Below are 21364 nucleotides of genomic sequence, written 5' to 3' on the forward strand. Positions count from 1 at the left end.
ACCACAAGTCTAAACTTGCCGTGTCGCTCCTTAAATTAATCGGATGTCATAATTTTTTACGATTTTTTCAAGGTACTTACGTACATAACTCAACGTTTAATTTTTGGGTGTCTTTAAACTCATAAAAAAAAAGGTAATGAATCGACGCGTCATGAAACACAAAGGGAACTTGGACAACACACCATTTATAATTTAAATATTGTGGTTGATATGGTCTTTGATTTGCCTGACCTGGGTCAACACAAAGGACTTTGATTCATCAGATGAATTCAAAGAACTTAGTGTAAAATGATTCCTTACTTATGTTTATCATTGTATTGTATTGCTACTTGAAAATATTTACAAATATTTTAACCCTTCAGTGCACACGTATGAACTTATACTTTTATTATTAAATTTTTAAAATTTAAATGTCAGTTTCTTTGTTTTATGCTCTCATTAATTTTCTTCTCAATCTAATAAAATTTATACTTTTTGCCTATGTACAAGACTAAAATGTTTATGGCTTAGTTTCTAAATTACCAATGATTGTCGAAACATTGTTATGCCTATGTAACATTGATTTTTTGAAAATTTTTAATAGGAAAGTCCTCTTAAGATAAGAAATAAAGTAAAAGAATGCGAATTCAAATCTTTATCCACGACTTTGTTATAAGAATAGCATATTTGATAAAAATCAAAAGAGAATGAGAACGCGTGTATGAAAGGGTTATTAAAATGATAACATTAGCATAGCATGAAAGTGGTTAGCATGTCTAGCTAGCACTAGCGACGTAGCGACTATTGACTAGTACATAAACATATATTTATTTATTGTATAATAATGTAATGTACTTTAGAGCTGACGCTGAGGTCGACACATACGATTTGACATCTTAGAATCTAGTTACTAAGAATTGTCCATCGTCCGTGGCTCGTCGCAGGTCCGTCTGGGTCCGTCGCAGCCCTGTGCTGTCCGTCTACGTCCCGTTATACAAAATTAAAAAAACTCATGAGCCGTCGACCTCCATTACTAAGGTCATAGTTCTCCTTCATTTGGTGCTTCTTATTATTTAATTGAAATGAGTCTTTGTCTTTTGTGTTAACACTGTTAAAAGGCACTTTCATTAACTTAATTCTAATTAAATTTTTTATCCTCCAGCTCAACTTGGGGAGTTTTAGAGATGCGCCAATGTTTAAAAACATTAAAAATCCACTTAAAAACTTCGGCTTAATTTGGAGGTGGCTTTGCAACTCCAAAAACGTGGTCAATCTAAAAGAACTTTAGGTCAATTTAAAGGAACGCAAAGCCTCAAAAACCTTGCAAATCCATGGTATTTCGACACAAAAAAGGAAGTAGAGATTCTGGGAAGTAGACATCCCGAAAAGATACTTTCTCGGCAATAACCCAACTTTAATGACGATTTTTAACACTCTAGGGCTGTAGAGATTAACAAAGTTTTAAAAATGGTCGAAAAAGCGGTTTTTACCCTGGAAATAGCCTATAATTTGCTGTAAGATCTTTGACTTGGCAAAAATAGTGTTTTAGTGATTATAGGTTAGGTTATATAGGCTGTCCACGAAGGGCACAGTTAGGCTATACAGCCTCATTGTGATACCATATATGTGTTTTACCACCTTTTCCGCTGATAGTTTCATTTTTATCAGTTCCTCAATTTTCTTCAGAAGCTGAGTGCACCTCCTTCATGCATATACCATTCACTACACCAGCCCATCACAACTATTAATTAAATTAATTTGTGTTACGACGTCGGGAATCGAACTCGCTACCCTAAGCATAGCGCGGACGGAACTGGTTATGCCAGTTACCTTATAAAAGTGGATTCATAGCACAACCCAATCCTTTCCCGTTGACCTTCCATACAGTGCATAAGTCTATATTTTCATGGAAAATGTGACTAAAAATAATAATTACGAATCTCTTTTGATAAAAACTCGAATGTTTATTTAAACTTCTTACATCTTATGATAGTCATTCTTTTGCATTTTATCATTAGGAAATCATTTAGACTTCCTCACAAACACTCAATTCTTAAGAATTTTTATTGTACAGGATGGCCAAGGAATTATCTTCTTCCTTTTTTGAATTTTTAAGTTGTAAGAGAGGCGCTTCCTGGCTTTCAAGATTTTCGCCAATTCACGGTTAAGTATTTCTAGTGGCATGTTTAATTGGATTTCTATTCAATTATTTAGATCATGCGTATTACCATACAACCTTGAGAGACTCTCAGAGCCACTTGGGGGAATTATAAATATCAGGGGGGGGGGTGGAAAGCTGTGGTCAGCTCATCATTAAGGTGTTACTTGTTCAAGGTCAATATGCAAATCACTAAAAAGCACTTTTCATGTGTCAAACAGGTTGCAATAATCAAAATATAAATTTTAGAATCAAATATCTTACAAATACGGTTAAATCGTAGCCTTTACAAGAACAATTAAATTTTAATAATATAATTCTTTTAATAATATATATTTGGAATCTGAAATCAATTTTTTGTTACATAGGTCATGAAACTTGTATATTAAACATTACAAATATTAAAATTTCAGACAAAAACTAGGAAAAAATAGCTATTTTCAAACATTTATTTTTATTGATTAAAAATTTTTGATTATTAATTAATTTTATTTGTAATTTATTATTATTTTAAAATTGTACAATACGTTTATTTCTTGATTGTTTTTTTTTTTCGGAAGGAATATGTTTCGATTTACAATTTAGTCATCATCCGCAGATATTACGCCCATGTCATTCGATTTAAAACCTTTATGTCAAAAAATGCATTAGTCCGAAAAAGAAATTTTTTTATAAATTTTTTAATTTTATTTTTGATTTTTTTAATTGTTATCTATCAATTATTGTCCTGATTTTCTCATCGCTTACACCATATTTGATATATTTAAGGGACAAGCTTCGATTGTACTAAAAAGTAGAAAATAATTTTATCTATATGCCACTCATACCCGAATAGTTAAAGCTTAAGGCGCTTAATATCAAGAACGAATCGAAAATAATTAGGGATTAAAAATTGGCGATGATCTTAAAAATCGGCTCAGCTTGGAAAAGGATTTAAGGAAAAAGATAATTTAATGGAGAGTGTTTTTAGATATGTTTAAAGTGAGAGGTTAGGATACCGTACCCGAAAAATCTGCCGAAAATAATCGATTGCTGTATTATTGGACGTATCAGTTTATTGAAACGCCGAATTAGTGAGATTGTACTTTTGTTTGTATTATCGAATATAAGGCTGGAATTTCTCGGGAAAAATGATGACAAATGAAGAATTACGGTTTTTTGCGTGCTCACATGCAAAAATGTTTATTTTAAGCAAAATGATACTTGGAAAAATGATTTCGTCTGTCTTTTCAGAAAAAAACGATAGGAAGTATAAAAATGAATCAATTTTGTTAATTTTCCATTGCTTCCTTTTAAATATTGAAATAAATTCGTATAGATTTTCCAGAAGTAAGCGTACAGTATATATTTTTAAGAATGTTTAGAATATTGTTCTTTCATAAATGGATTCCACCTGTTATCGTTCGTTCAGTGAAAATTTAAATAGAATTGTTTTTAAATGTAAAAATATTTTAATGAATAAGCAAAATTTATTAAAAAAAAACTGAAATATATTAAATAAATTAGTAGTTATTTTTAATGAAAAAAAATACATGTATACTTTATCGGTTCAGACATGAGACTCCATATATCCTCCGTATGTATGATGATCCTAGGGTGATGAAAGAAAGGTCACTCACAGCAAATTTGGTCACTAATAACCTAAAAAATCACCCTCCTTGAAAGAAAATTAATGGGGCGGGTCGGGTTTTGAGACATCAAAAAAATCAAGCGAGCTCGTCCTAGACCGACTTTTTGGTGTAAACCACCAAGGTTTTGGCTCATGGGAGGATAAAACAGGAATTTATGGCCTAGACGGAGACAAATTTGGAATTTTTGACCTAAAAATTTCATTAGTTCAACGCCATTTTGGTATAAACACATACTTTGCCAACAAAAGTTGAGTCCCTAGTAACATAATATTTACTAATTCATACAATAGGGTATTCTACTATTTTTGAAAAAGTACTTCAAAATGTTGATTTTGCTAATAAAAAGCCACTAAAAATTTATTTCGGAAAAATACACACGCTTTCTTGCCAAAAACTTAAATTAAATTTTAAACTGTCAAAAACGCGGGCATCCAATTTGATGACGTAATATGGGTATCATTATATGAAATAACACAAATAAGTTTGACAGATATATTCATAGACAACTGATTATAATGTTATACCCAGCTGTCAACACTGAACTAACTGATGGTCTATGGTTTCATACCGATCACACCAGGGCTTGCCCGCGTTTTAGGTCACTTGATATATAGTTTAAAAATTAAGATTTTAATTTTAAAATTATAAAAGAAAAATGTGCTTTTATGACTCGAAATCAGAATATTTAAGGATATTTTTACATAAATTTTAACTTTTTTCAAATTTCATAATTTATTTTTGACTAACGATTATACCCTATTCTGTGACTAGAATTTGTTGTGTTACCAGGAGCTTAAGCATCTTTCTAAGAATAAAAATGAAAGCACGATCGTAAAGAATCCAGCTGGTATGCCAAAATGTCACCACGATTGGGGTTGGAACCTCTGGTATACCATTACATGGAAGTAAATAAAATATTTTATCGGTTCAGACATTTGATATTTTTGTAAATTTCGTGTTTTTTTTTTAAATATTTACTATAAAATATTTCCTCATTAAAAAACACTCCAAAAAACTTGTTTTTTTGTGTTGTTTGTAAGAATAAAATTCCGGTGAAAACTAACTCAATAAATTTATTCATAAATTTTCAAATTTTGTTTACAAATAAAATATCATAATCTCATTTACATAAAATGATTCATTAATTTAGATAGGAATATATTTGAGGAGGCCCAATTTCTTTTCGTATCATAAATCATTAACTTTTTTTAAAAATACAAGGTTGCTAATATAACCTTATTTTAATATATCCCTAGCTCAAATTTCTCTATTTTTAGGAATAACTTTTTTCCAAATATGTCGAACGTAATATAAACCGTAAAATAATTAAGTGTCGTATACTTAATGCGTAGAATGGCGGTATGGCTCCAAAGAATGATTTTTCAGGGTAAGCTTGAATCCCCGTGGAAAAAAACGGCCTGAGTACATATTTCATTCAAATCAACAAATTATAGATCAACTCTAGACCCATCCAATTCGCCATAAAGATTCTTTTTTAAAAAACCTCCTACAAATTAGATGTAATCTGCATTTCGGTCAAACTTTTTCAAATTTTGGGAAATGATAGTTTAAGTCATTCGGAATAAAAGTTTCCATGGTCACAAGTCATGAAAATGACAAGATTTCAAGTTATCGCGAAATTAAAGTTGGAAAATGTACTCATTTGTAAAAAAATTATTGTAATTTAATTATCAAAAATCATGTTCGTATATATGTAGCTGCAAATATTGATCTTAACACTTCATATTATTGATCTACTGAACATTTAACACTGCTTCTTCTTTGAATTTCGTAACATACTGTTAAAAAAAAAACAAGAATTAAAAAACAACACCCTTACATTAAAAAACACACGTATGCATGTAGTTATACATATCTGTATATGTATTTGCCTATACACACAGTGCCATATATTGTACAATTGAGTACATTTTCCAACTTACATTTAGCTATAACATGAAATCCTGTCATTTTTCATGAGTTGTGGCCATGGGAACTTTTCTTTAGAATGACTTAAACTTTGATTTACCAAAATTTGAAAAAGTTTGACCGAAATGCAGATTACATCTATTTTGTGCGAGGTCTTTTTCGATTATTTAGTTTTTCTTAAATTCAAATAATTTTCATTACAAAAACTTTTCAGTAATAATAATATTGAAACGGATGAAAAATTAAACCGTCAATGGAATAAAAAAATGTAAGCTAAATTGCATGAAAAATTTATATTTTTGAAGCTTGATAAATAGCTTTAAATTGTTCAAAATAATTTTGTTTTTTTTTTTGCTGCTTTTGAACGGCTTTCAATTATTAACATTTGTATTAAAACATGCAGGAAATTTTCTATAAAAAAAAATTATATTTTCATTTGCAGAGACAAAGAAACGCGCAAGAATGAAATAAAAAAACAAATATTATTTCTGGTTGGACGAACAGAGTCGTCTCTAGATACGTCGACACCTACAAATAAACTCAATTCTGATACAATGCCCGATTTTAGTGACATGTTTTCAAAGGGTACATCGAAAAGTTTTGCAATTAATGAAAAATATCAAAATTTTATACCAAAATGTAAGTATTCCGAAATCATTCAACAAAAATTTTGAATAAAATGATGATGTTTGTTTTTTGTATGATTTCTAGGTGAAATTCCAAGGAATACGGATGAAGAAACTTGGAAAGATAGTACAAATATGAATCTGTATTTTAATATAAATATATCATCCCCTAGGGAGGGATACAATTTATACATCGCAAAAGCTACCCTTAGTTTATTTAGGATCTCACCAGAGGTACGTTGAGGTTTAATTAAGACTCCTTTTCCATTACAACTAAGCTACCTCTTCCTGAGTAAGAAGTAGCTAAAAGCTTATACTATTCTTAACAAGTGAAAACAAACAATTGACTGAGTTAATTGTTGAAATACCATGCATAGTCAGTGTTGATTTCTTTATCACATTACACATACAAACATGTGACACATACATAACTGATAATCAAGTATAGTACATATTATAAAATTTCCGCCTAATTGGCGCCCTTACGGGTAAACAGTGATGTTTACGAAAAAATGTTTCAAACAAAAGTTATTTAATTTTTGATAAGGAAGATTTTTTACATTTAAACTTTTGTTCTATCTCTAACGGTTTACAAGATGGGTCCTACGGACCCAAGACCCAATTGACCTATGATGCTCATTTACGGACTTGATCTCACTTTTTACGTCCTGAGTACGCTGTAAAAATTTCATCTCTATATCTTTTTTCTTTTTTGAGTTATCGTGTCCACAGACGGACGGACGGACGGACAACCGGAAATGGACTAATTAAGTGATTTAATGAACACCTATGACAAAATTTTTTTCCTAGCATCATTATTTTTAAGCGTTACAAACTTGGGACTAAACTTAATACATATACTATGTATATTTCATATATACATGGTATGAAAATGTGCTTCCTGATCTTAACGTATTTCGCTTTTTCGCATACAATTAATTCGTATTTTTCTTTCTAGAATCTCACTCAAAATGAAAATCATTCAACCAAAGAAAATAGTGGCGACAATTCGAATTTAAATTTCTTGGAACAAGAAGATCGTCAAATTCGAGTATCCATTTACTGGTATACACGATCATTAAAAAAACATCGAGGTAAGTCTAAAATTACCGCCTATGTGGCCAAAATTGAAACTTAGAAGAGTCAGACCAAGCATTTATGACATTTGAACCAAAGAATGAAATTAACATGATATAAATTTTCTATTTTCCAGTAAAACGACGTTTATCTGACAGCAAAATGATCTACGTATACGATAATAAACATTTTGGCGAATGGATTGAATTTAATATTCGACCAGCCGCGAAAAGTTGGCTAAAAACTGGGCGAAATTTAGGACTTGGTAAGTTTCAAAGAGTAATAGTTTCAAGAAAACATGTTATCAAGTACTTATTTTCTTGAATTAAGTATTGAGATGCAGTAATTTTTTTTACTTTGTGACGGTAATTTCAAAAACTTATTCCATATTACCACGGCGTAAAGACTATGCAGGAGCTGTCACAGTGGGGGGGGGGTAAACGATGCCTCATCTTATATGTCACTGTCCAGGTCTTTCTATAAGGAGATGGACTCATTTGAGTCAGCCTTTCAGACCTGAAGTCCGTTGATGTCAAAACACTCATGCTGTACTTAAACACCTCCAAATGGTTCATGAAACAGTGGCCGGGGATGGATCCACCCTTAATGGTATCACAACGGACCCTATGATCTAAGTGTGTCCCACCGCATGACAGCCATTCTAACCTAACCTCAAATCGAAAACGTTAGCGTTCAATTATGATTCTTGAAAAATATTCGTGTATTAATTTGTTCGAATTTTCCAGGTGTTGTGATTGAAGATCAAGAAGGCACAGTGCTGCCAGCAAATAAATATTTCAAGCATTTGGACTGTTTCAACAATAATCAGGCTAGTCAAACTACTGCATGTGAGTTCTAAAACAAATTTTTGAAATTATTTAACATAAAACTAACGATCTTGAGTTTTTTTTGCTGTATTTTTGCCTAACAAACGAATTTTTGAAATAATTTTAAGATTTTCTCAGTATAGTTATTTTTAAAGGTTATTTTAGCTAAATTTCCGATTTTATTTTGTTAATTTTTGCGATTAGCCATAAAAAAGTGTCTACATTTATTATTTGATTTAGGCAATTATTAATACAAGACTGTTATGTTTATTGCCTCTACAAATATGTACAGTTAACATTTTAAGATTTAATTTGGATAATTTTTAAAAAAGATTCCTTCCGTCTTCCTTTGTGGTAGGTGAAATAACCACATACTCAGTATCGATATTTTTTGAGTTTATTTTAGCTAAATTCCCGATTTTATCTCGTTGATTTTTGCGATGAGCCATAAAAAATGTTTTAAGACTTCATTGAATATTTGATATAGGCAATTTCTAATACAAGAATGTTATCTTCCTATATAAATATGTACATTTAACATCTAAAGATTTATTTTGGGTAATTTGTAAAAAGGTTTACTTCCCTTTTTCCTTTGCGGGAGGTGATATACCCACATATTCAGTATGGTTATTTTTGAGGTTTGTTTTAGCTAAATTCCCGATTTTATTTTGTTTATTTTTGCGATTAGAAACAAAAAACGTTATTAGACTGCATTTAATATTTGATATAGGCAATTGTTAATACAAGAATGCTGTGCACTATTGCCTATACATGTAACACCTTAAGATTTATTTTGAGTAATTTGAAAAGAAGTTTTCTTCTCTCTTTTTTTGCGCGGGTGGATACACTCATATACTTAGCGTGGTTATTTTTTTAGTTTATTTTAGCTTAATTCCCGATTTTATTTTGTTTATTTTAGCGATTAGCCATAAAAAATGTTATTAGACTGCATTTAATATTTAATTTAGGCAACTTTTAATACACGAATGTTATATTGCCTATACAAATATGTATATTTTTAACAGCTTCCAAGTTATGTAATATGCTTAAAGCTTTTTCTTTGAATTTGTTTGATTAACAAAATAGAAATTTTAAAGAAATTAAGTATGAAATAACGAAAACTGTAGAATTTATTTGGGAAATGGTTTTCGAAAAGGCAAAATTGGCTGAAGTTTTAAAAAAAGGATTTTCTAACATGAACAGTTTTTGTTGTCCTGTTGCCTTTCACCAAATCAGGCAATTTAGCCGAAAGACAATTCTCATAATTATTTCGAAATCTCCTTTCTAGTTTTCCTCGGTTTCTAGATCAGTTTTTTTCCAAATTCAGTTATTTTGATCAGTGGATGTTTCTTTTTCGAAATTAAACCGGAAATCGCTCAGAAACATCGTTCTTTATAAGAATTTCAGCAGATATCTTCCAAATTATTCGTCATATCAAAATTATTTTTGGATCAAAATTATCTCATATAGAAAGTTTAACCGGAATCGAAAACAAAAAAATTTGTCTCGATTTTTACAATTTTCTCAAGGGGTACCCCTTAGAAAAAATCGAAAAAATCCAAAAAAATTTTTTGTTTTAGAATTTGATGAAACTCAAAATATAAGATAATTTTGACCCCAAAAATTAAACATTTAGATTAATTTAACGATTGGACGTGTATTTTCCGAGATATCCCACTTCGGATTGAAATTTTATGCAATATCTCAAAAACCATTCGTCTAATAGTCAAATGAAGTCGATTTTTGAATTTACTGGGTCCAAATTACCTTATTTTCTGAGTTTCATCAAATTCTGCTACAAAAAATTATTTTCGATTTTTTCGATTTTTACCAAGGGGTACCCCTTAAAAAAATTACGAAAAATCGAGAAAAATTTTTCGTTTACGATTTCGATAAAACTTTGTATATAAGGTAATATTGACCCAAAAAATTCAAAAATCGAGTTTATTCAGTGATTGGGCGATTACTTTCCGAGATATCCCACTTCGGATTGAAATTTTATGCAATATCTCAAAAACCATTCGTCTAATAGTCAAATGAAGTCGATTTTTGAATTTACTGGGTCCAAATTACCTTATTTTCTGAGTTTCATCAAATTCTGCTACAAAAAATTATTTTCGATTTTTTCGATTTTTACTAAGGGGTACCCCTTAAAAAAATTACGAAAAATCGAGAAAAATTTTTGGTTTCCGATTTCGATAAAACTTTGTATATAAGGTAATATTGACCCAAAAAATTCAAAAATCGGGTTTATTCGGTGATTGGGCGATTACTTTCCGAGATATCCCACTTCGGATTGAAGTTTTATGCAATATCTCAAAAACCATACGTCTAATAGTCAAATGAAGTCGATTTTTGAATTTACTGGGTCCAAATTACCTTATTTTCTGAGTTTCATCAAATTCTGCTACAAAAAATTATTTTCGATTTTTTCGATTTTTACTAAGGGGTACCCCTTAAAAAAATTACGAAAAATCGAGAAAAATTTTTCGTTTCCGATTTCGATAAAACTTTGTATATAAGGTAATAATGACCCAAAAAATTCGTAAATCGAGTTATTTGACACTTGGGCGAATAATTTTTGAGATATCATCTCAAATTTAATATAAAAATCAGGTAGTGAATGATATCTCGGAAACTTTTCATCCAATCGATAAATTAATTCCATTTTTGTGTTTTTTCGGTCATACTTATCTTATAGACAGGGTTTTATAAAATTCTTTAAACAAATTTGCGAGTAAAATGGTAAAGGAGCGATTCCGAAAGTCTACTAACTTCCGAATATTATCTGAAATCCTGTAAAACTGATCTAGAAAGCTCGATGCGGATAATCGCAGAAAGTGTTTTTGTCCGTTTATTTCGTTCCGTTTTCTGATTGTTCTTCTGAACTATTTTTAATTTACATGATTTAATAATACTAATTTTTTGATTGTTTACAGCAAACAATCCAAAGCCCCAACAAATATACGACCTCCACGAAATACTCAGCACCAACCATCAACAAAAATCCAACGACATCGACAAACCGCAGCATACCGTCCAACATAACCGAAAACACCATGAACATCGGCAACACGTCCTCGGTTCACCCACAACCACCGATGCTCAAAGTCCAATATTTTCATATTTACCAACTTTAAGATTATGCACAATTGAAATCCCAGCAAATATGGATAAATCCAAAATAAACGAATTAAAACGTAATCATTGTCATTATCAATTTTTCGATCCGTTAAGTATAAACATCAATTTTGAAAGTACAACAGAAACATTGCTACAAAATGATGGTCCACCATTGTTAGCAGAGACAACAACCCATCGAACACGACATCGTAATCATAGAGTCGAACCGCGAGAGGGTACACGACCCGATCCACGAGATGGCATACAAAATCAGATGATTGTTATCACAAATCAACAGTTAATTAAATTATTAGAAGATATGAATTCAACATCAACAGAGACATCTATCAACAGTAGATAAAACCTTTGTGTAACTTCCTAAACTATATACAGTCAAAATTGGTTATAGCGACATTCACGACATCTACAATTATGGACGTTTTATCTGATAGTCGCGGATTTTCAGAGTAGATAATTTTTAGACTCTTTCACTTAAAACCACGCTTTTCCAAAGAAAAAGAACAGCCTGGTTACTTAAAGACAAACTAGAACTCAAAAACGTCGAACCAGGTATTTTTCTTCGGAGAAGAATGACTTTTAATGAATTTACATTACAGATAGAAATTCATAAAGTTGTTCCTTACAAAAAATGGAACAGGCTTGAAATTTTCGTACCAAATAAGCTGGCACCCCGACGCTTTGGCCCAGTTTGCTTTGTGTTGGTAAATTAAAAAAAAAAAAGTTACTTCGGTTTTAAATTAAGTGAATAATTTTGAAAATAAATTTTGTTCGTTATAGACGACTAATTCCAATAATGATTGGTCGCTATAACCAATATGTCGTTATATCCGGTTTTGATCGTATAAAAAAAAAACATTGAAAGACTGTTTTAATTTAAAGTGAAAGTTTTTTTAAGTTTTAAATTTTCATACCCGAGGAGCGTTGGGTATTAAGACGTTTTTTTTTTTTTAAATTTGTGTGTAAATGTGGACGAATTTTATAAAAGCATTCATCTGTTTTTTAGATGACTCTCCTCCCCCGAAAACAAAACATAAAGACATGTGCAAATTGAGTGCGCGTGAAAGAATTGAAACTTCTTTGGTGATATGTGAGGTATTAAAATTTGAAAGGGTTAGGAGAAAGAAAAAGGAAACGGTCTGATGAATCTGCAGGAAGGCTAGACTCGATTGGTTAAGATTTGAGTATGGAGGGTAGAAGGTAGGAGGAAAAGTGTCCGTCAAAAAGCATTAAAATTTGACACAGTGCTGTTGTAACCAAAGTGTAAATTTTAAAGTAATAAGAATAGGATAAAGAACTAACCAAGTTATTAGAGAAGGACTTTGCTATACAAGCGCCCTTTTGACATTCTGGTCAATTCTAGAACTGTTATTTAATACTTTCAGCTTTATCTCCATAAATTTAAGTTAAGAGTAAGTCCTAGAAGATCTTTTGTATTGTAACTACTTTGATCTATTGTACCTCCTTTGCCTCAAAGGTGCTCCAGAAGTCCTATTGCTTTAATAAACTTCAGAATATTCCCAGACGAGACTTCATTTATTTCACTTGGGTGGAGATCAGTCCACCCTAAGTGATGATGGCGTTTGAGCGAGAGAGATAAGCTTTCACATTCACACAGAATGCAAATTTGAGTTTCGTCCTCCTCATTACAAAGTCAGAGATCGGTCTTTGACAATGTTCAGTGACCAACCCTGTAAGTATTCTCAAAAAATTTGGCTTCAGTTGCAAACTCTCTGAACTTTTTTTCTATGAAAAGCCCTTTACAAGAGTTTTTGCATGGTCTCGGCCATGAATTTTGCTCAAGAGCCGTTAATTGTGCTTCCCTCCCCCCTCTTGGCTAGCAAATCATGAATTTTTGGTCAAGTAACTCAAAATGTTTCATAATATTTCATCATCGATTCCGCCGTGCCCGTAACCTTATAATTTGACTCTACATCGCAAGAAAAAGAAGTTTCATTTCAAAACAAATTAAAAACAACATTGCCAACTTAAAATAAACAAAATTTTTTTTAAAATTGTGATTGTATAAAAAAATATGTTTTATTGTTAATTAATATTTAATTTAAAAGTTTCTTTAATTTTCCTCGATACTTTGCAGTGCGGTGCGCCATCTGTTCGATATTCGTTGAACTATTCTAACAGACTGTTGTTCAAAGAGAAATCATATTATAAAACTATTATCTTTAAAAAAACAAATCGTTTGTTGTATTTACAGGAAACGTAACCGTTTACGATCTTTTCATTTGTCCAGGATTTTCAGAAAAATGGAACAAAATATATTAAAGAGCAAGTGGATAACAAGAGGGCGCCAGAGAAGACTGAGAGTGTCCGCAGATAAGAGAGAGAACGCTGCCGAGCTACCATATCATGTTGACCTCATCATATGATACATAGAGATATCGTAGCTCGACAGCGTTTTCTCTTTTACCTGCTGACTACCTCACTTAAGACTATCATAGGCACTTGCGCCCTCTATTCTTTATAGCATCTCTATGGTTTTTGTTCGACGAGATGAAAATTAAATAAAACTTTTTGGGATCACATTTCATGGAAAAATGTCTCAAACGAAATCTGTGGACTTTAAATCCGATTCATAGCTGATAAAAAATTAAAGAACACATAAATTAAAAAGTTGTTCCTTATTAAAAAAAAAGCCGTTTTAAAACCAAATAAATTCGGAGGAGAATTTAACGTCACAAGTGCAGATAAATTTCTCCTGAATTTCTTCGGTTTTCAAAAAAATGTTCTTCTATTTTCCTGTAGTAACTTTCTTCTGATTCTGAATGTTAAACTCAAAGTTAAATTTTACGTTACAATGCCATTCGAGTTAATTTTGGATTCAGACTTAAGAACGTTTCAAATGCTAAGAAAGGATCGAATATCGAGTTTTAACAGATTTCTTGTCTTTCAGAAATTGCTCTTTTTTTTATTTTGGAATATTTTTGTGAACATCTTGATCCTTTCGACTGTAAACACAACAATAAATTTACTCCAGGCACTAGCAGGCTTTTTGGGGACATTGAAAGATTTACTCAAGATAAAGAAAATTTCTTATGTTTTTTTAACTTCTAGAATCGATTTTTGTTGGTTTCTGTGCCTCCGTAAGTTTCCAGAAATATCTTCGAAACGGCTCAATTTTGGAAAAACTCCTTCTAGGATCTTTTGACATAAATAACAAATATTACATTTTCAATTTTTTTTTTCACTTAATCTTCAAATAAGTGGTGGGGGTAAACTGATCGAATTAAAAAAACATAAGAAATGCTGCTAACGCCTGCACTAATTAATGTATAGTTAAACTATTTAAAAGAAAAGAAATATATTTTCGTGAAAAATCTTTTAAACATGTTTCTTAATTTCTAATAAATTTTTATTTATAAGATTATTTAATTGTTTTTCGTTGTAAATAATTATATCATGTAATTTAAAACACATTCATAATAAAAAAAATTTTCTCTATAACAATTCATTTTATTATTTCCAAAATCCTTGAAGCTTTCTTTCAAGAACGTCAGAGATCTTTTGTGACCACGAAGCTAAATAATGGTAACCAAGACAATAAATGGTATCTGGTCGTTGGAATAGTTTTTTGGAGCTATTCAACGATGGGCAGAACACGCTAGGAATGGAGAACCGCTTTTTGGATGTTTATAAATATAATCACAAATTTGTGAATTTTAAGTTCATTCAAATTTGATAAAATTTGGGTCTTTTCTTTCAGGGTTGAATAAAAGAAATGAAAAAATCATTTTGTCTGGAAAAAATGAAAAGTTCATTGTTCGAGACGATTAAAATTGCAATTTTGAAACTGTGAAACGAAGAACAACCACCTATATCCGACTTTACCGTCACCGTTGAGAAATTCTTTTATAGATTCTTGCTCATATATTTTTAACTAAGTTACGCACTGTAAAAAAAATTCGACAGTTTCGAATTTGATTAAATAGTAGATTCGAAATTAGTCAAAAAGACTCGGATGAAAGTACGTAAAAGCTCATTCTACCTAGAAATGTAGCTGTCGAATGTAATAAGAATTTACTAAACTTTTTAAAGAAGTTTAAGCATCGAATTTGCTTTGCCAGTGAGTAACTTGGTCAAAAAAGCTGATACGAGTATGCGAAAAAATGCATTTTACAGAAAGATCTACAATCTTTCGTATACTTATATTGGATTTTTCTTTCTAAGTTCTAAGAAAATTATACGATAGCTTTTTTTATTCCTTCCAACTCTCAACACGAAGCGGTGACGAAGGCTCTTTCCCAAAGCTTCTATGTTGGAGGTTCCAACCTGCAAAGTAAAAGCTCTTGAATGAGTTGTAGATGATCCCTATTATAGCATTTTCTCGTAGATACAGCTTTTTGAAATTTTTAAATATATGAATGTTATTTCAGGGACCATTTCTTAAATTTTCTTATCCTTAGATATGAAAATTTTCTTAAAGGAGAAAGTTGTTTGCTATAACCTTCAACAATATCCTTTCAAATTTCAACCGTCCTGAAACGACTGTCAAATATTTCGCCTGGTCCTTATATAGACCTGTGAAAATCTATCTATTTAAGTTTTGTGAATTTTCTTGATGAGTTTTTTTTTTAGGAACAATAACGGTGAGTGGGGATGGGATTATTGAGGAAGAAAAAGACAATTTTAAATATTGAATATTCTTTATTTTGAATAAGATATAGTTTTTGTTTTTGTTTTTTTTTTTGTTTCATAATTTTTATACAATTTTTTGGTTTTGGTGATATGTGGAATTTTGAAAAGGTCAGTAATTTTTTTACAGTTCATCTATATAATTTTTAATAAAAGGTATGACAGATTACGTTTTTTTGGTTTCTTTTGGTTTTTTAGGTCAATTAAAATCGATTATAACGACATCGTTTATTACGATGAATCGGTTATTACGATTGGGAAGATCAAAACTGAACCCAAACACAATATTTATTGATAAGGGGTTAATTTGATGGTTTGTTTTTCACTAAAACCGTCATTCTTCAAGGAAAAATGAACTCCCGTTCAAGAAAAGACAAGCTGTTTCCGACATCATCAAGAAAGTAGGTCTGTCACTACACAATCTAACTCTTCGTTGTTTCAACTTGTCTTTTAACGAAAGAGCTCTCAATTTTCTACGAAGAAGGTCGATTTCGAGTGTAAGATTCATCAATTTAGGTCTTAGTTACTTTTCGTTTAGAAGATAACACAGAACAACAAAATTTGATGCCAAGAAACATGATTATACTTGGCGAAAGGTTTTTTCCATGCTAAATCAGAATCTGAATCCAAAACTGTCAACAATTTGGACTTTAAATATGGCATGAATCTCTTTTTTCCCTGTGTTAGAAGTCGTGTTATACGGGAAGTAATTTCTTCCCTCGAAACAATATGATAAAGTATCATTTAGGTCCCTTCAAAAGCCATTTTAAATTTTCCCGAGAAAATTAAAAATATTGGAAAAATTCAAAATGGTTTTTGAATGGAAAGGAATGTCACTTTATAATTTTATATATTGTTTCGAAGAAACAAAATACTTTCCGATGACTTCGAATGTAGAGAAAAAATAAGTTTTTGAAGTTGTACTTCTTTAGAGCGCGTTGTGAAAAGATGGAGTGAATTTTTATGATGCGCACGCTCTGGGTGACACGAAAACTACATGTTGAAGTTAGTTACAATTTTTTAACACTATGAAGTTAGTCGATAAACGAAATGTCACTCACAATAAGCAAGGATAGAAAGATAATAAAGTAAGTGTCATCTATGAACGCAATAGATAAATTAAACTCTAGAAGTTATTGTTTGCTTACATTATTTATAAATTATTATGTTTGTTATTACCGAAGAAGTATAACTTCTTACGCGCTCCTCTCTACACATTTTGGGTGGAATTTCTCAAAAAAATAGTTCGTTCTTAGATTCGGATTCAGCACGACAAAAATCTACGGAAAAGTAAACTCACATTTCTCGGCAAAATTTCTGTTGGTTAATGAATTATTCCAAAAAATAAAATGAACATATGGCATATTACGACAGTCGGATATAACGACCATAATTAAATCGTTTTAATGTCGTTGTAACCGATTTTGATTAAGTTTTGAGTGATATGAGGAGAAAAGGGTACACAGCATTTATAATTTTTATTCTATTCGTAAATATGAGCAATTAATTTAACATTAAATCTCTTTAAATTTATACGTTTTTTTTTTTTTGTTTTGTTATTACCTAGAAAAATTTCAAAATGTTGGAGGGCAAATCAATGAAAATGAATCATAAAAACTAGAAATTCGATCTCCAACATTTTCTGTTATTGGAAATTTTTTTTTTAAACATTCAGGAGAGAGATAAAGTTTGTAGAAATGTATAAGATACACAATCGAATCGGTAAATTATTTCGAAGAAATTTTATTTTTGGTCTTTTTCTCAGAATTCTGCTCATAAACGGTTTATGTCATGAAAATCCGTAAAACTCGGGTGCTTCAAAGGAAGACTTGAATTAGGCGGAGAGGAATGAGAATTTTGGCAGATTACATTATCTAAAAACTCAAAATAAGGATGACTCCGAAAAACTTTTTTGAAGACGGTTTTAGCTTCATAAGTAACGAAAATTGCGGAGGGAGATCTTCCATGCGTGGATCTTCAAAAAATGGAACATTTGAAAGAGCTTAGTGTGTTTAGAAAGCGACTATTCATCAGGTAACTCGTGAGAAAGCCTAGAAAAAGTTTTAGATTATAGATTCTGAGGATAGATGGAGGTTCTAATATTGAACTCGAAGCTCCGGTTTATGCAAATTTATGAAGCGATGATTTATCATATCCAGATTTGAAAACTGGTGTGAATTAGTTGACCTTGTCTGAGAGATTTCAGCAAGTATAAAGAGAAGTTCGAAAGGTTTTCTCGTTGAATAAAGATGCGAATTTTCTTAGGAGATTTAATTGAGTCATTATAAAATAAGGAGTTCTGATTGCAGTTGATAAAATGCCTCTTTACAAATACAATCAATAAAAATTCACCCCCTAAACAACACTAAACTTATTTTGTTCTGGAACGAAACAGGTTTCAATAAGACTTGAAGCCTGTCTCATTTAATCGAGAGTTTATTGAATATATTGTCACGGAAAGAAGTAAGTTTGCCCATGGGTTAAGTCGAGCCTTATTCTAATATTGCATTAAGCCAAGAGAAGTGATCCTTTGAGGAGTCCCCTAATACACGTTACAAAGGTTATTGGAACCATGTTTGCCTACTTTTCGTTAAATCGTAATAAAATCGTGTACTTTGAAATCTATAAAGTGATTTACTGAAACTTAGTAGAGTACAGTTAAGAAAAGTGGTGAGACTCATGGCGGAACACTGTCGATTGAACTATCACCTTCATGAAATGGGGACATGAGGATCTCTGCCTGTATATGGAGGATGATGAATCCTCCACACATGTTATTCACACCTGCAGGGCGTCAGATTTAGACTGCTTGAGTTCGATACCTTGGATTCATTAATCCAGGGAGAAATCCCGGCAGAGAAGCTGTGGGATTTCAGCGTGATCTTTAACCTCCACAGAATCCTATGAGCTTCATCTGCTTAAAATAGCATCTCTTACACGGAGACGTCTCGCTTTCGGGTGATTGTTTTCATTAAGTAGGGCAGAGAGGACTCCTTGGTCTAGGTGCTAAGGACCCATTTGCTATGCCTCTCTTTTGATTTATTTGCCTTGGTCAAAAAATATCATTCCCCGATTTTAATGGTTTAGAATTTTTCTGAAAAGAAAACCAAAAATTACGATTTCGATGAAAATAGTTTTCCGTACGATTATGGAACTATACCATGCAAGAAAAGTGTTTAACAAAAATAATATTGATAAGCGTTTGATTCATAATATCTTGTTTACAACGATTTTTCTTTTTTATTTATTTTTTTTTGGAAAATGGAAGCATTTTTTTTTTCTTATTTTTCATTTTAAAACAAATAAATATTTTTTTTTTCATTTTACAAAATACTTTTTTTTTTTTATATACAAATGATTAATTTTTTTTAAACCTAACATTTTTTTCCTTTTTTGTGCAATCCTTGGCATGGAAATGTAAATGTTCGATGTGGAAAATTTTCGAAGTTGCCGTTCGATATGGAATGATATGTTTTTTGAGTGACGGAGTTTTGTTTTTTAAAAAACGTATATCAAAAAATAATTACAGATGATTTTTGGGAATTCTTTCAGTAAGATTATTGTTACTTTTTTTAAATTTTTTATTTCAGAGATCCGGATTTATTGGACTACTCAGATTATTATGTTTTCTTGGTTTTTGCGGAACAAATTTTGCTCTTTTTGGTATCAAAATAATTATTTTCTACAATCTTGATCAACACGAAAATAGTAAGCTTATCTAGCATACACAGTGGCTGGAATTTTTTGTAACGAAATACATTAAGTGCCGGGGTGGCTAAGTCTGTCACTTATTACGTCACGATTTGAAGGCCTAGCGTGAAAACTATTTCATATACCCTCATTACTTGGCAGATACTCAACGAGTTAAGGCTTTATACCTCCTTAAATTATCTCATGATCTGATTTTTAATTCAAGGATTCATCCTGAATATAAAAACTTATATTGAGGGCTAAAGTGAGCTTAGGTGATTCCAAAATTTCGTTTTTCTTGGCCCATTTTTATTTATTTTGATAGATATTCAAGGAGTAAAGCTTTTTGATCCCCTAAAATTGTTCTATGAGATGACTTTGGACTTAAGGCTTCATTTCGAACGTGAAAATTTGTATTGATCTCTGTGTGACAAAACGAGGGTGATTAGATCGATTTTTGAGGTGAATTTTAGCAGGTTTGCATTTGTTAATTACGTAGCCCTGCCCAGACAAGTAAGGAAGCGAGCTTTAAACGCAGATTTAGGATGAAAGTCAAGTGTTTCAACAATTAAAGGGAACTAGGGGACTTTACTTGAAATACTTTTCATATTATAACTCAGGCATGACGGGCTGGAAAAATTTGGTTCCGATTTTCATGTGCAGCTGGTTAATTAATGTTATTCAAGCTATCAAAATTGTGCCGGACAGTAAAATTTAGTCTTTTTTTTCAAAATAATTCTATTCAACTCTTACTGAAAGAATTTGGTGACATCTATGATGATACTTACAAACTAATCTTAGATTCAAACCCAACAATGAACAAAATCAATTTTAAAATTTTAAATTCGTTTTTGATATGTAAAAACTTGACGGAATAATTTTTCTTTTTCATTTCGCAAAAACTTTGATATGTTTTTTCTCTTCAAACATTAATCATTTTAAAAATTTTCACACAAACGAACAATTTACATTTTCATATACAATTTTTTCTTTTCTTAAATTAACAATTATTCCTTTTTAAATTTTTCTTTTTTTTTAAATATAATTTACAATTGACAAGTATTAAAGTGTTTTTTTTCTTCTTAAATTTTCCGTTTTTCACTTTTTTTTTGTTGAGATGAATTCTGTTCTGCACTTGTACGAAATATTTCCCATCATTTTTCCATGTTACCAATTCTAGTATTCGCTTTTTAATGGAAAATTGTGGAAATTTTAATTTTAAACTCATTTAATGCTTAGTTAGTTTTGTAGAAAGGGGAAGCATCAGAAGGTGTCAATTGCGTTGGAAAAATTGAAAAAATGAGCGAAGTATACTTAAAATCTATTTTTTTAAGTTTAAATAACATCCAAAGTGAAGAAAAAGGCAGGAATGCAGGCTGAAAACTCAATTCCAAAAGTGAACTTCTGAATAATTTTGGCCCTCCGAATTCTTTCACTCTTTTTTCGAGCCCCCTTTTCATTTAAACTTGTTTTAACATAAAATGAATATATTTCTGCAATCTTTCTGAATCTTTCTCATCAATCAACAATCACCAAGCACAGTGACGGATCCAGGATTTCGTCCATGGGGGTTATTTAATCATTTTCCTCTTTTTTTTTTTTAATTTTTGAGATTTTGAATTATTAGGCAGGAGGTGTTTGGTTCAGTCCCTCCTC

The 21364-nt window shown here is 31.1% G+C and overlaps 1 protein-coding gene across 3 annotated transcripts in view; it reads left to right on the top strand.

Annotated features, from left to right (window-relative positions):
- Nucleotides 1-13981, top strand: part of LOC123302135 — a 40131-nt gene extending 26150 nt beyond the window's left edge. Inside the window, exons 2-9 of one of the 3 annotated variants that reach the window (XR_006535495.1) lie at nt 5912-5965; nt 6140-6336; nt 6409-6557; nt 7282-7417; nt 7537-7665; nt 8147-8248; nt 11167-12806; nt 12898-13981. Coding sequence is in view for 2 of the 3 variants with exons in the window: in XM_044884937.1 (XP_044740872.1) it covers nt 5912-5965; nt 6140-6336; nt 6409-6557; nt 7282-7417; nt 7537-7665; nt 8147-8248; nt 11167-11711 (1312 nt within the window). In the remaining variant the exon portion in view is untranslated. Of the gene's footprint in view, nt 1-5911; nt 5966-6139; nt 6337-6408; nt 6558-7281; nt 7418-7536; nt 7666-8146; nt 8249-11166 lie in introns of all 3 variants that reach the window. The other 2 variants (XM_044884937.1, XM_044884938.1) reach the window with 2 other exon arrangements.
- The last annotated feature ends 7383 nt before the right edge of the window (nt 13982-21364 follow it).

The sequence above is a fragment of the Chrysoperla carnea genome, chromosome X, assembly GCF_905475395.1.
Source record: "Chrysoperla carnea chromosome X, inChrCarn1.1, whole genome shotgun sequence".
Taxonomy (NCBI): Eukaryota; Metazoa; Arthropoda; class Insecta; order Neuroptera; family Chrysopidae; genus Chrysoperla; species Chrysoperla carnea.